General features: G+C 33.6%; 1 protein-coding gene across 1 annotated transcript; it reads left to right on the top strand.

Moving 5' to 3' along the window:
• Positions 1 to 7346: 7346 nt before the first annotated feature.
• Positions 7347 to 13727, top strand: LOC110273608 (uncharacterized). Its single transcript, XM_052251615.1, has 9 exons — positions 7347 to 7470; positions 8796 to 8870; positions 10190 to 10270; positions 10481 to 10562; positions 11544 to 11634; positions 11820 to 12192; positions 12307 to 12542; positions 12828 to 13043; positions 13347 to 13727. Exons 5-9 carry the CDS (start codon positions 11554 to 11556, stop codon positions 13725 to 13727), a joined length of 1287 nt encoding a protein of 428 aa, XP_052107575.1. The 5' UTR covers positions 7347 to 7470; positions 8796 to 8870; positions 10190 to 10270; positions 10481 to 10562; positions 11544 to 11553.
• The last annotated feature ends 221 nt before the right edge of the window (positions 13728 to 13948 follow it).

The following is a 13948-nucleotide window of genomic DNA, read 5'->3' as shown; positions in this document are numbered from 1 at the left end:
ATTAATTTAAATATTTTTTTAAAAATAACTTATACTAATGTAAAGTATTTTTTATTTTTTATTTTTTATTTTTTAAATGGATGAGGGGGGACATGGGAAAACAGAGTAAAGCGAAATGATGTGTTGGGCGACAAGAAAGCGGCTTTTAATTTTGGATTGCCGGGTTCAGAACGCGACAGGTAACCTCCCTCACTAATATGAACACACATGCTACGCGCCGAAGTAATGCGCGTTACTACACGGCGAACTGCGTTGGTGGGAGCCTGGGAGGACAGGAGGTACTTTTTAAAGTTCTGGTGAAGGGAAGCGGGTCCCACAGGCCATGGCTTTCAAAAGCGATGATAGTGTCGCTTTTTTATGTGAAAGTGAAATGCACGCGTGTGGAGTTGGACAGTGATTTTAGTTCGTTTAAATAATTAAATCGTCCATGGATACAATTGTTTTCTTTTTCAGTTTGGGTCTATTTATTTTCATTCAGAAATGGGCTTGCTCTTTGTTGTTTTTCCTTTTCAATAAAAAGTAGTAGAATTAAAATTTCCTGCCATCACAAAATGGGGCACGCATCAAACCGTAATAAAAACATATTTTCTGGTATAATTTTCTTTTTTTTTTAAATTAGGAGTGAGATTCGAATTTAAAATTTTTAAGTAAAAATAAAAAATTATACTATTTAAACTATAATTTATTGCCTTCTAATCTAATTTTCTTAAAATGCTGGCAAAACTCGAATTTTATTTCCTCGTTATACATGCCGCGATTGTTTGTTTTTTTGAAAATATTTGTCTGCCATTTTTTTTAGTTCTCCTCGTATACTTTTCAAGGAAATTAATGTCAAGAAATTATTACTTTTAGTAATAAAAAAATTAATTAGTATTATCTCAAATACAAGATACATATAAAAAAAAGTCACTTAATATCTTTTAATTAAATAAAATGAATTAACTAAAAATATATGTGATATCATTTTATTCTTGAATGATTAGGGTGATATTAAGGAGGTTAATAAATTTGTAGGAAATAAAATATCTAACTAAATGGATATTGCATGCATCTTCTTAAAAAAAAGTAAGGTGTATTTGGATGGGGTATTTTTACGTAAATAAAACAATTGGTAACAGTGATAACGTGTTTGTCCTAAACAAATTTGGTTATATATTTATCCTTTTTTTTATATGTATTTCATGGTAAGGTAAGGTGATTTACCATTCCACGTAAATTTTGTTAGAGAATCGTTATATCTTATCACGATTAACTAGAGAAAATACAATAAAGTACTAAATTATTGCAACTTACGACTTATTTTGAGACATGATGGTGATAAAACAGTTGAATGATTTAGTAAGGCAACAGTAGGTGCAACGATTTAATAGTCCAATGATGTCCACATAAGAGTTCAATTTGATGAGTATGTTAGTTATAAAATTGCCAATACAATTTCTGGTAGTTTTTTGGTTCTTAACACCACCATAAAACCAAAACTAAGAAAACTAGAGATGGAATAATTAAGTTTCAGCGGTAAGAATCAAACTAGTATCTTTATCCAATCATCAACTAGTTTTGCAAAATTATAAAATACTATACTATAAGAATATGAAAGAAACTGCATGGCTCAATTATTGTATAAAGTCCCAATTACTCTTTGATTATTTTGTGATATAAAAGGATGATGAAATGCAAATATTATTTTATTATCGTGATGTAGTTGTATGCTTAGCTTAGCTTGAAGATATATGGTAACCAGCTAGCTCTGAAGAATTTGTTGGTATCGGGGAGTTTTCAGTTCATCAATACCCGTGGTTGCACCCAATGTATGGCATTGGTGACTTCTCCTTCTTTTACAACAACAATGCGATGGTCAGAACTAATGCGGCTATGTAAATAAAGGTCTTGCAAAATGCAATAGAGGTAACTTATGGGAGAGTTTGGTTAGCAATACATAAGACAATTGCACAAATTATGTGTTAGTTCTTTCATATCTTAAACTTGAATTTTGATTATATAATCTAATAATTTTATTAAAGTGTTATCTAATATTTGTTTAAGTGTGCAATTTTTTCACTACAAAAAAAACATAGTCTTATAGGAATTTTATAACAGAGGTTTTAAAAAATTCCCTCAAATTAGATAAGAAAATCAGATTTTTTCTTCCGTGCTTTTGGTTCCTAATTTACAGCAAATTTTAATCTCAAATAACAGGAGTTATAAAACTCCCAAAATTAAAATCTTATTACTTTAAAACTCTTCACCAATTTCACTCTATCTCTTTCTTTTTTATTTTTTACATCCCGTCAAATCCAATTCTCATTCCCGCAAAACTGCAAAACCGTTCTCGTCACTTTCCCCAGTCCTATTCTCCCTCTCTTCTTCTCAGGTCACCATCTATCCTTGATCTCAATCTCCATCCTCATTGACCTAGTCTCAGCTCTCTGTCAATTTCTATAGCCTATATCCTCAACCTCCAACCTTGACATTCCCGACTCCAGTCTCGTCGTCTCTTCCTTGCCGGCCCGTCACGTCCTCTCGTCTCTTCCTTGTTGGTCTTTTGCGTCCTTATCACCTCCTCCTCGTCAGTTTCCGTCTCTGATCAACAGATCTCAGTTTCAGATGGAGATACATCATGTAATAACATTTATTTTGGGTTCTTGATTTATGATTTTGGTTTATGACTTTCAGTTCTTGGTTTATTATGATGTTGTTCTATTTTTGAGTTTATTCTGATGGGTTTATTATGAGTTTCTATAAGCCAAACCCCAGTCACCTGGGGATTTCACTTTTTGGCTCTTTGTCCTTCGAAGATCAACTCTGTCTATTCAAGCACGTTGCTTTGTGATGAACGGATAATTTATACGCTTTTTGCCATTATTTTTACATAGTTTTTAGTATGATTTAGTTACTTTTTAGTATATTTTTATTAGTTTTTAAACAAAATTCATATTTCTAGACTTTACTATGAGTTTGTGTATTTTTCTGTGATTTCAGGTATTTTCTAGCTGAAATTGAGGACCTGAGCAAAAATCTGATTCAGAGGCTGACAAAGGACTGCAGATGCTGTTGGATTCTGACCTCCCTGCACTCGAAATGGAATTTTTGGAGCTACAAAAGTTCAAATGGCGCGCTCTCAACTGCGTTGGAAAGTAGATATCCAGGACTTTCCAGCAATATATAATAGTCCATACTTTACCCGATTTTAGGCGACGCAAACTGGCGTTTAACGCCAGCTTTCTGCCCTATTCTGGTGTTAAACGCCAGAAACAAGTTGCAAGCTAGAGTCAAACGCCAGAAACAAGTTACAAACTGGCGTTTAACTCCAAGGAAGATCTCTACACGTGAAAGCTTTAATGCTCAGCCCAAGCACACACCAAGTGAGTCGAAAGTGGATTTCTGCATCATTTACTCATTTCTGTAACCCTAGTAACTAGTTTAGTATAAATAAAACTTTTTACTATGATCTTGGATCTTACATCTTTGATAAGTTTTATGCTATCTTAGACTTTTATGGGGGCTGGCCATTCGGCCATGCCTACCCTATTTTCACTTATGTATTTTCAATGGTGGAGTTTCTACACACCATAGATTAAGGTGTGGAGCTCTGCTGTTCCTCAAGTATTAATGCAAAGTACTATTGTTCTACCATTCAATTCATGCTTATTCTTATTCTAAGATATTCATTCGCACACAAGAACATGACGAATGTGATGATTATGTGACACTCATCACCATTTTCACTCATGAACGCGTGATTGACAACCACTTCCGTTCTACATGAAAACAAGCTTGAATGTGTATCTCTTGGATTCCTGGTCCATACATTTGATTACCTCTCCTGACAACAGAGCCTTCAATTCCTTGCGATCAGAGTCTTTGTGGTATAAGATAGAATCCATTGGCAGCATTCTTGAGATCCGAAAAGTCTAAACCTTGTCTGTGGTATTTCGAGTAGGATCTGGGATGGGATGACTGTGACGAGCTTCAAACTCGCGACTGTAGGGCGTGGTGACAGATGCAAAAGGATAGTAAATCCTATTCTTACACGATCGAGAACTAACAGCTGATTAGCCATGCGGGAAACCGTAGAGGACCATTTTCACTGAGAGGACGGGAAGTAGCCATTGACAACGGTGACGCCCAACATATAACTTGCCATAGAAAGGAGTATGAAGGATTGGATGAAGGCAGTAGGAAAGCAGAGATTTAGAAGAAACAATGCATCTCCATACGCTTATCTGAAATTCCCACCAATGAATTGCATAAGTATCTCTATCTTATTTTATGTTTATTTATCTTTTAATTATCAAAACTCTATAACCATTTGAATCCGCCTGACTGAGATTTACAAGATGATCGTAGCTTGCTTCAAGCCGACAATCTCCGTGGGATCGACCCTTACGACCCTTACTCACGTAAGGTTTATTACTTGGACGACCCAGTGCACTTGCTGGTTAGTTGTGCGAAATTGTGAAAAAGAGTTGAGATTACAATTGTGTGTACCAAGTTGTTGACGCCATTGAGATCACAATTTCGTGCACCACTGTGTCGATTCAAGCATGTCATTGTGTTCTGCTCTGTTCCATTCTGCTTCTGCTAATTCCTTGCTGGTATTTATTTTTGAATTAATTTCCATGGCTTCTTCGCACCCAAAGAATGTGGGAATCCTTGATATTTCAATATAAAGTTTCAATTTTTAACGGTTTTTATTTGTGGGTTGTTGACTGATTCTGATGCAGGAAGCTTTGGAGGCTCACGATAGGGCCAGCAAAGGAAAACACACTATTGGGCTTGGACAAAATTGCTAGAAATTTTGTCCTGAGGTTGAAGATGTTATCTCTATGAGGTCACTTACCAAGTTTTCATTGCCATATCCTATATATCAATCGTATTTATTATTAGTCTTGAATTTCTTTAATAGTTTGGTTAGAGCATAATATGTTGTAATGAGATTCTAAAGATGAAATAAATTTTATTTACTAGAAATTTCTTTGATATATATTGAGGTGTTTGTGTTGCATAAATATGAATCATACATAATTAAGAGAATTCTATTAAAAGAAATCAATCACAAATTTAACATGTTTAGGGTGATAATATTTGATATACAAAAACATAGATGAGTGAAAGTTAAGTATTTGTACATCAAAAGGGGGTGTTGTTTATTTCAGCTTTGATAATTGACCAATGCTATTTTGTGAACCTGTATGATGGAGCTGTAATGGCTTAGCTTACAGTGATTTTATTTTATTTTCTAATGTTATTCTTATTCTTTTGTTTTGGGCTGTTGAACTGCAGCTTGACAGCTGTATCCTTGCTTCTTCAAAAGTATAAGATTGATACTAAACAAATTGGATGCATGGAAGTTGGTAGTGAAACTGTCAGTGATAAAAGCAAATCCATTAAGAACCTTCCTTATGCAACTCTTTGAGGTATCTCTATCCCATTCTCTGTTTTGGTTTTGAGTGTCGACCATAGGAAACAAACAACATACTGATGGGGACTCACTTTAAAAGATTATAGACCTTTCTTCTTATAATATTTAAATATTAACCTATGTTAATTTTTACAAACATAGAAGCTTGTAGCAGCAGTCCCTATGGCCCTATCCCTTACCACTTTTGTCCCAATTATTGTTTTCTGAAATATAGATGAGCCAAAATTCAAAAGAATAAAAAGGAAGGAAATATATCTATACGTGCTTATGTGATTCCTGCATCTTATATTAGCTAATGCAAGTTAGATGTTGTGAAAGAACTTAAAATTATAGAAATTCCTAACTTAAAAATATATCTTAATGCAAGTTAGCTTACGTGCTTATGTGCTTATGTGGTTGTGAAAGAACTTAAAATTATAGAAATTTCTAGCTAATGCAAGTTAGATGTTGCATTTCTGATCTTGCAATTTCCTAGAATCACCATTTTATGTTTGAATTGTTTGTGATATTTTTGTGGCACAACCTCAATTTATAATTCAATTCTATAATCTGCATGTTTATAAGTGAATTTCACCATCTTTTGTTCATTGATGGTACAAAACTAACTTCACAGGACAATGTTTTAGAAAGGCAGTATATAGCCATATTTCTTATTTAAAAGTGTCTTCATGGTTCAATGCTAATTTAAATTGTTAACTTCACAGGACATCATGTTCATAATTTTAATTAATTGTTAACTTTTTGGCCATGGATATTAATGCCCATTTGTATATTTTTTTGTGTGCAGGAACTGCTAGTGAACCAAATTGGCAATCTTATACTGTGTTTAATTAAATTAGTTTTATTTTTTCATCAATCCTTTGATCTCAATGTAAACTTTATGACTAATTTTGTGAGAATGGCATAGCAGAAGATTGTTTTAAAATAGATGTATTTGATTAGCTTGTTTGATATTATGAATGTTTGAATCTGTTCTGGCTTCTTTTTTTTTAATATTGGGTCACATTTTGTGGGGATTTCAAATTTCCACAAATTTTTTTTAAATTATGACTTACCGAATTATAGGGATTTTAAACCGCTACAAAACTAAAAAAAAAGCTGATAATTGCAGAAGTCAAAAATCGTCGCAATATATACCAGATAACAGCGGTTTCTTAAAAACTCCCGCAATCAAACAGTAGGACACATAACTGCGTCAATTTTTTGAACCGACGTAACACTTTTTGCGGGGTCAAAAACTCCCGCAAAACAAAAAAAAAATTCCGTAATTTAGCGTTTTTTTGTAGTGTTTTCTTACATAAAATTAGTAAATTAGGTGTCATTTAAACCTAAAAATATCTAAATATCGAAGAATATAATCTTAGAAGGTATGTTGGACAAATAAGACCAAATTAAAAACAATCTAATTACCCTTAAATTATCCACCTAAATCTTAACACTACAACAAATCCTTAAGATAGCGACGGTTATTTTGCGGCGGTTTTGTAAATGTGCCGCGAAAAGACAAATTGCGGCACATATAGCGGCGGTTAAAGGTTGGGGCTGCAATCAGGACGACATTTAGCGGCGGTTTTGCTAAAACCGCCGCTATATTGCTGTAAGGTTAACATTTCGCAGCGGTTTTCTTCAAGCTGCCGCTATATTGCCGGTCAGGTTTGTATTTCGTGGCTTCTTTTCCCCTCTCTTATCCCCGTACTGCAACCATTGCTCACCGCAACCACCGCCACCTCCACAGTCATGCTCCACCGCCTCGTTTTATCATCTCCCAGCGCTCTCTCTTTGTAGTGGTCGGTGTCGTCTGGTCATCGGAGCCAGGATTAAAGATTCGTCACCGCCGCCGCTGTGGAGTTATCTATTGTCATCCCTGGCGTCGAGTTTTCTGTTCTCCTCATCGTCACCACCGAGCTCTCTCCTTTCCTCGCCGTCACCGCCGAGGTCTCACTTCTCCTCACCGTCGCCGTCGAGGTCTCACTTCTACTCGCCGTTGCCGTGAATCTCTCTCTTTGTCGCTGTCAAACCGGCTCTTTCTCTCTCTGACCCTTCATCTGGTTAGATTAAAGACTGCTTCTTAAGTTTGTTTGTTCTTGTTTTGTTGATCTGTTTTTAACACTTCTAAATTACTGATTGAGTTGCTGGGGTGGCTCACTGATATACTGTTGCCGAGATTTTGTTAATATCTGACTATTCTGAGTTGCTGAGATTGCTCTAATAGTATTGTTGATTGTTTTTTCTTGTGTTTCTCTGGTTATCTAGTCGGCATTAAGCACAGTTTGTTGAATTTGATTTTGATCTCTTGCTTGTTTTATTATGTTGATTTGTTGCTAATAATACTATTTGAGCTGTTGGGTAAGGTACTGAATCTGAATTGTATGACATCTTGTGAATTTGGTTAAATTTTATATGCTATTGTTAACATGTTTTTTAGTTGTATATTTTTTTTGGGTTAAAAATTTAATTTTTCAAATGCTGTTTATTTTGATTTAGACTGAAATTAGAAAAAGTATAAAAAGAGGGTTCAAATAGTACATACATGAGACATACACAAACAATGTGACTTACCTGGTTGAAGATCCATATAACTAGCTATTCGTGTGATAATTAAGGAGTTCAACAAACTGAAAAACAAAAACCGAGGTTCATCGTGAGATATAAAAATAATTTAATGTGAAACATCTCAAAGTAGCATGTATAAAAATATTTACAGAGAAACCCAAGTAGAGGAGAACCAGATAGGTGAATGTGGCTTCAGAAATGATTAAGTGCTAAACTTGTGTAAACTGATTGTATTGCTTTTCAGTGAAATTTATTTAGTTGAATAAGCACGTTTATAACATTTGAGAATCACAGATTTTTATAACTGATTATCTCAACAAACTTTTGAAATTCCCATAAAGTTCTCTATTTTTATGTTATCCTAACCATTTACCTCCATTTAAATTATGCAGGTGGTACATTTTACTTTTATAAAGATACAATGGTTAACTTGTTTAAGTTAATATGGTAACTTAATAACATATTTGGTGCAACGACTAAGGAACATGTACATTGCATAACAGAAATTTAAAAGTGATTTGAAAATACTCTAACAAACTATTTAAATTGATTAAGTTAAATCTGATTGTCAAACGATGTTGTGATCTGATTGCATAACAGAAATTTAAAAGTGATTTGAAAATACTCTAACAAACTTTTGAATTGATTAAGTTAAATCTGATTGTCAAACGGTGTTGTGATCTGATCCCATTTCTTCTTGTTTTCTGTTGTATACGTAAACCCCAAAATTTCGATTTTTTTTATATAAAAAATACTACTGGTTCGTTTTCTTTTTGTTCATTCGTAAAATTATTTTTCCCTCTTTCTTTCATTCTTCCAGCGATATGTCTGCATTGAAAGAAGATCAATGAGAAACCTTGTTTCCTTGTTCGCCTGTTTGTAGCTCGTTTATAAGGTAAGCTTCTTCTTCGTCATCTTCATCTTCTTCTTCAGTCTAATTTCATGGGAAAAGGGTTTTAGCTTTCTGAAGGAAAACAAAAGGGTCTAACTTTTTTAACAAAGGTCTTTCCGAAACCCATATTGTGAAAGTTGGCTCCTTTGTGTGAGAAAGTGAGCTCTGATGTTTTTTATTAGTGTATATAGATAATGTCATGAAGAAAATTGGAATCTATCTTTTCAGTTCATGTATACTTAAATGCCCACACTTTATTTTTTCATTCATTCATTGTCTTGTTTGATCGAATAATCTTCAAACTATATCAAACCAAAGTATCATCATATATTATTATAACGAATATATATACACAAAAAGCAAATCACCAATTCAAACTATGTATTTATATTCAAACTATGTATTATTTAAGTTTTTCTAATGTATAAATTTAATACAATTATATTATCATGAAGGAAAATATACTTTAAATGTATAATATGTGTAGTGAATTTTATGGTAGTATCTAATTTTTATTTAATTTATTTTTTTATGTTAAAATTTAAATATTTAATAATTATTTATTTTTATACTTTTAAAATTAAATATTAATTTTTATTTTAACTTTTTTCAATAAATTAAATAAATACTTTTAAACACCATAAGTAAAAGGCAACATAACATTTAACAGTGAACTAAGAAACTAAAGCATATGTAATATTTTAGTGCACAATGAAAAAGCCAAGATAGCAAATGCCAAACATATCACACAGATTAAGGAGGAAAAGTAGAGATAAAGGAGGATTAAAGCTCTGATTAGTATTCTAATTAGGGAAACATCAACTGTCTTTTAGTTTTTTTATTCATAAATTGCTATAGGTTTATAGTGGTTCATAAATTTTTTATTCTTTTATCCGTACCAAAATTTTTAAGTAAATAGATAAAACAAATAAAGCAGTATTATTGTTGGTTAAGACTTAAGAAATGGCAATGCTCGAGCACTGTTTGATTGGAATACTTTGATGTGTGAACTTGCATCTTGTTTGTGCATCTGTAGGAGAAGAACAAGATCTTAATATTTATTACAAATAGATAGATAGACAGTTAGTTATTTAAGGTAGTTGTAAGTTAGTTAGTTATACTTTCAGTTACTAGTTCTATTCTGTTATAACATATTATACTCTAGATGAGATCAAAGTATATGTAATATGTTCTGGAAATTAAGCTGATCAATATAAATTTCTCATTTACTAATTTGATATTTATTAGTCAGTTTAGTTAGAGGACATGTTAGTTGGAGGAATTTGTATTGAAGATATTGATTTGAACTTTGTGTTCATCAGTTGAACCAATCTGGGTTGCGCACTCCTCAGTGTACACTTCAAGGCACCCTCACGAAACCACAAGATCTGAGTGTAACCAAGGTCTGTTTCTTTCTTCTCACTTGTTAAATCATATTTAGATTCAGTTCACCATCTATGACTAATTTCTCCTATGACTTTACTAGAAGGAAGCTTTTGTATTTCGGTATGGTTTTTGGTGGCAGGGTTATAGGAACATGTAGTGTTTCTACTGTGCTTGTGTTTTGATGAGATCTTAGTCCTCATTGTTTGACATCCCCTGCCATTGTGCAGCGCCTTGTTTCATTGTGGGGGAAGAGGTTCGGAGAAGAAGTGGATCAAGATCTTAATATTTACCTGCAAGTGACGTAGACAGGTTAATCGTTAATGTCATACTAATTATTTATGTCTTTTCTTTTTCGTCTAATATTATCTCTCATCCCTTTTTACAATAAGTCATGAATCATGATTACTATTAAATATAAACATCTAAAGCAAGGACAAAACTTCAGATTTTATTCTTGTGTGTTTTCCTATTCTTTTCTTTTTGTGTTGTTGGGTACTCTTTGCAAGCAAGTTAAGATCATTAACACAGGGATCTTATCGGTAAGCAATTCTAAATGACAGTGATTAGATACTAGCTTTAAAAATGGAAAGAAATATTAAGGGGTCAATGAATTAATTAATAATACTTAGTGCCTCACTCTTGTAACTTGAATTTAATGTTTGCTAAAACGAATTTTGGAATAAAAAAATCTACAAAGGGGTAGGCAGGGCCTGAACTTGAAGGAAAAGATCACGAACAGGCTAGAATGAAGGAGAATGTGATAATTAGAATATATTAGTTTTAGTAGAAAATTCAAAATACTCACAATATTAGAAAATTAGTAGAATATATTAGTTTTAGTCAGTAATGTGGTATTAATATTTAAAAATATAAATTAAAAATATATTATTAAATTATTAAATTAAAAAATAACACTTATGTGAAAAAATTGGTTAACGGGTACCGAATTTGTTAGTTTAGATTACTTGAGTTTAGATTACTTGAGTATGTTCTTTCACATTATAACTAAGGTCTGATGACTGTTGATATAGTAAATAATTTAAAATTATTTGTATTACTATTTCTCCATTATTCTTTTCTTAATAATATGCTTCTTACATTCTTTCATAATTTATTATTTAAGGTTGTTTCTTCATTTTAGTCTTCTGCCTCGTTTGGCTCCATATATAGAACAAAAGTAGGAAATACTGTATACAGTAAATATTAATACTATCTATATATGTGGAATTGTAGGTAAGAACACTATCTAATATTAATATAATTTGTCTACTAATATTGTTTTATATACAGGTTTTTAAGGATGCCTAGGAAACCAAGGTACAATATTATACGGGAACCCCCGAAAGATGCCGGAACTAATGACGGTACTGAGGAGACAACGGTTAGTGTTTGTGGTTAAGTTTTCTTGACGTAACCTTTAGTGAAAATTAAATATGTTCTTCAGTTGACTCATCGAACCGCATTAATTTTCCTCCTGGCAAAATTACTAGTTTAAGAAATAAAATAATTCTCAATATTAATTCGTTCTCTAAGATATAATTCTAAATAGTTTCACATTGCGTTAAGGTTGGGACCACGACTAGAGGAGCTCAGACATCACGGGAGGAAACACGTGATAGGGTTCCTCCGATATCATCCTCAGCTAATAGAGCTCCGGCAACCCGTATGAATGAACCGTTTCGTGCACCGCGCATCGACCATAGGAATGCACAATCGAGTACTACTGATGACCCTCAAACTCCAACAGACAACATAGAGACTCGGCATCGTGCGGAAGTGGCTGATCATGAATTAGCGGATGAGGATTACGACCTAGAGGCGGATGAAGTTCCATCGTTTGATGACCACATCGACGACTTGTTTGCTGCCCAAGAAGTCGAAGGTCAGCATAACAACAAGAAAGCCAAAGATACAGATTTCTGGGAAGTTACTGTTATCGGTAAACATTTTTTTTCCTCCCATTTTGGTAAACAGTGATCTGTATAGTCCTTTACTTCTATTTTTCTTTTGTGCAATGATTAGAGATTAATTTTGTTTCCCATACACTTCTTAGAGGACGGTGTCAGAAAAGTTTCTAAGCTGAGTGTGAAGGAGGCTATAGCCCTCCCTTCTAATACGAAGATAGTACTCCCATTTAACAGTCAGCTGCAATCGATTGGTCAGGCGGCAGGATTACTAAGTGGTTTCATAGGGAATTTGGGTGCGGATTATTCCCAGTTCCCCATATACTTAGAAAGTTGGAAGCTGGTGAGCAAAGCAAAGAGGGATCATGCGTACAACATGCTTAAGGTAGAACTTTAAGCTTCTACAATTTAAGCAATTTTAGTTTTCGGTTTTTTCTTTTTAGGTCGTTTGCATGGGTAATTTAATTGGTTAGTAAAATTTTCATATTGTGTTTGTCACATCATCATTTAAGCACTTCTCATTTATACGTAATTGCGACTGCTTCTACTGGATTTGAGGGTCATACTTCAATAATTTAAATTAGCCTGTAATTGTTGTGGCATGTCTTAAATATATCAATCTTATACTTGTTTGTTGGTCCTCGTTAATGACAATGTAAATGGGTTGCAGCGGGTCTTTTACTATGAGGATGACACTGGAGGAAAAATAAAGCGTGATATTTTGAAGAGGATAGGAAAGAACTGGAAGGATTCAAGACACCACTTGTTTCATAGGTGTTACAAACAAATAAGGACTTATGAGGAAAATCTTCGGCATCACCCGAAAGGAATAGACAAAAATAATTGGAAAAAGTTCGTTGACTATCGCCTGAATGAAGAAACGCAGGTAAGCCTTGGTATATTTTATTATTTCCACATAAAAAAACATGTGTATACATAGTAATTCCCTTACATTTGATATTCATCATATCTTTCTCATTTGCATTTGTTTTGTTACTTGTTCATAGAAAAAGTGTGAACAGAACACTTTAAATCGGAGCAAGCAAGTTTACACACATACTGGGAGCTCCAAAACCTTGGCACGAAAAAAAGACGAAGTGGTAATAAGTCATCATTTGCATTAAGATTTCGATTAAGCTTCTTGAAAAATATTGTTGTTTACTAAATTGTGTCAATATCAATGATATAGGAGAGAGAGCAAGGAAGGCCCATTTCACAGAATGACTCGTTAGCACAAGTTCTCGGAAAGGAGCACCTAGGACGAGTTCGTGCCCTAGGTGCTGGACCATGTCCCACCCAAATCTTTGGTAACGCTGCTGGAATACCATCGGGTTCTGCAGAGTCCAATGCAGAGGATAAGAGGATGATTGCAGAATTGACGGCTAAGCTAGAAGAAGAGCGGGCGAAGAGACAATCAATATATAAGGTCTTGGGATATGTAGTCCAACAGTTAGGAGGCAATTTGCCAGTTGAGATTGCTGAAGAGCTGGCTTTTGTGGGCGGTACACCGGACTCGTCATGCGTAGGGCCATCTTCATCTGGAAACCACGACCCGCAACAAAAACTTTGAATTTCAATTAATGGTCTTGGATACCTTTTACATTTAAGTTGGTTTACTATGTTAGGCTTATTTTATCCAACTTGAGCATTCTTACTTTATTTTGGATGATATTATGACAATTTCGTTATATATGTTATTTTTGCATAACTTTAATTTGGTTTGTTATGTTAATTGAGTTGTTTTACTTGGTTTAAATTAGTTAAAAAGTAAAAAAATTAAGATTTAATAAA

Source organism: Arachis duranensis, chromosome 7 (assembly GCF_000817695.3).
Source record: "Arachis duranensis cultivar V14167 chromosome 7, aradu.V14167.gnm2.J7QH, whole genome shotgun sequence".
In the NCBI taxonomy this organism is placed as follows: Eukaryota; Viridiplantae; Streptophyta; class Magnoliopsida; order Fabales; family Fabaceae; genus Arachis; species Arachis duranensis.
Note: the sequence above shows the minus strand (reverse complement) of the source record. Positions and strands in the feature narration are given on the sequence as shown.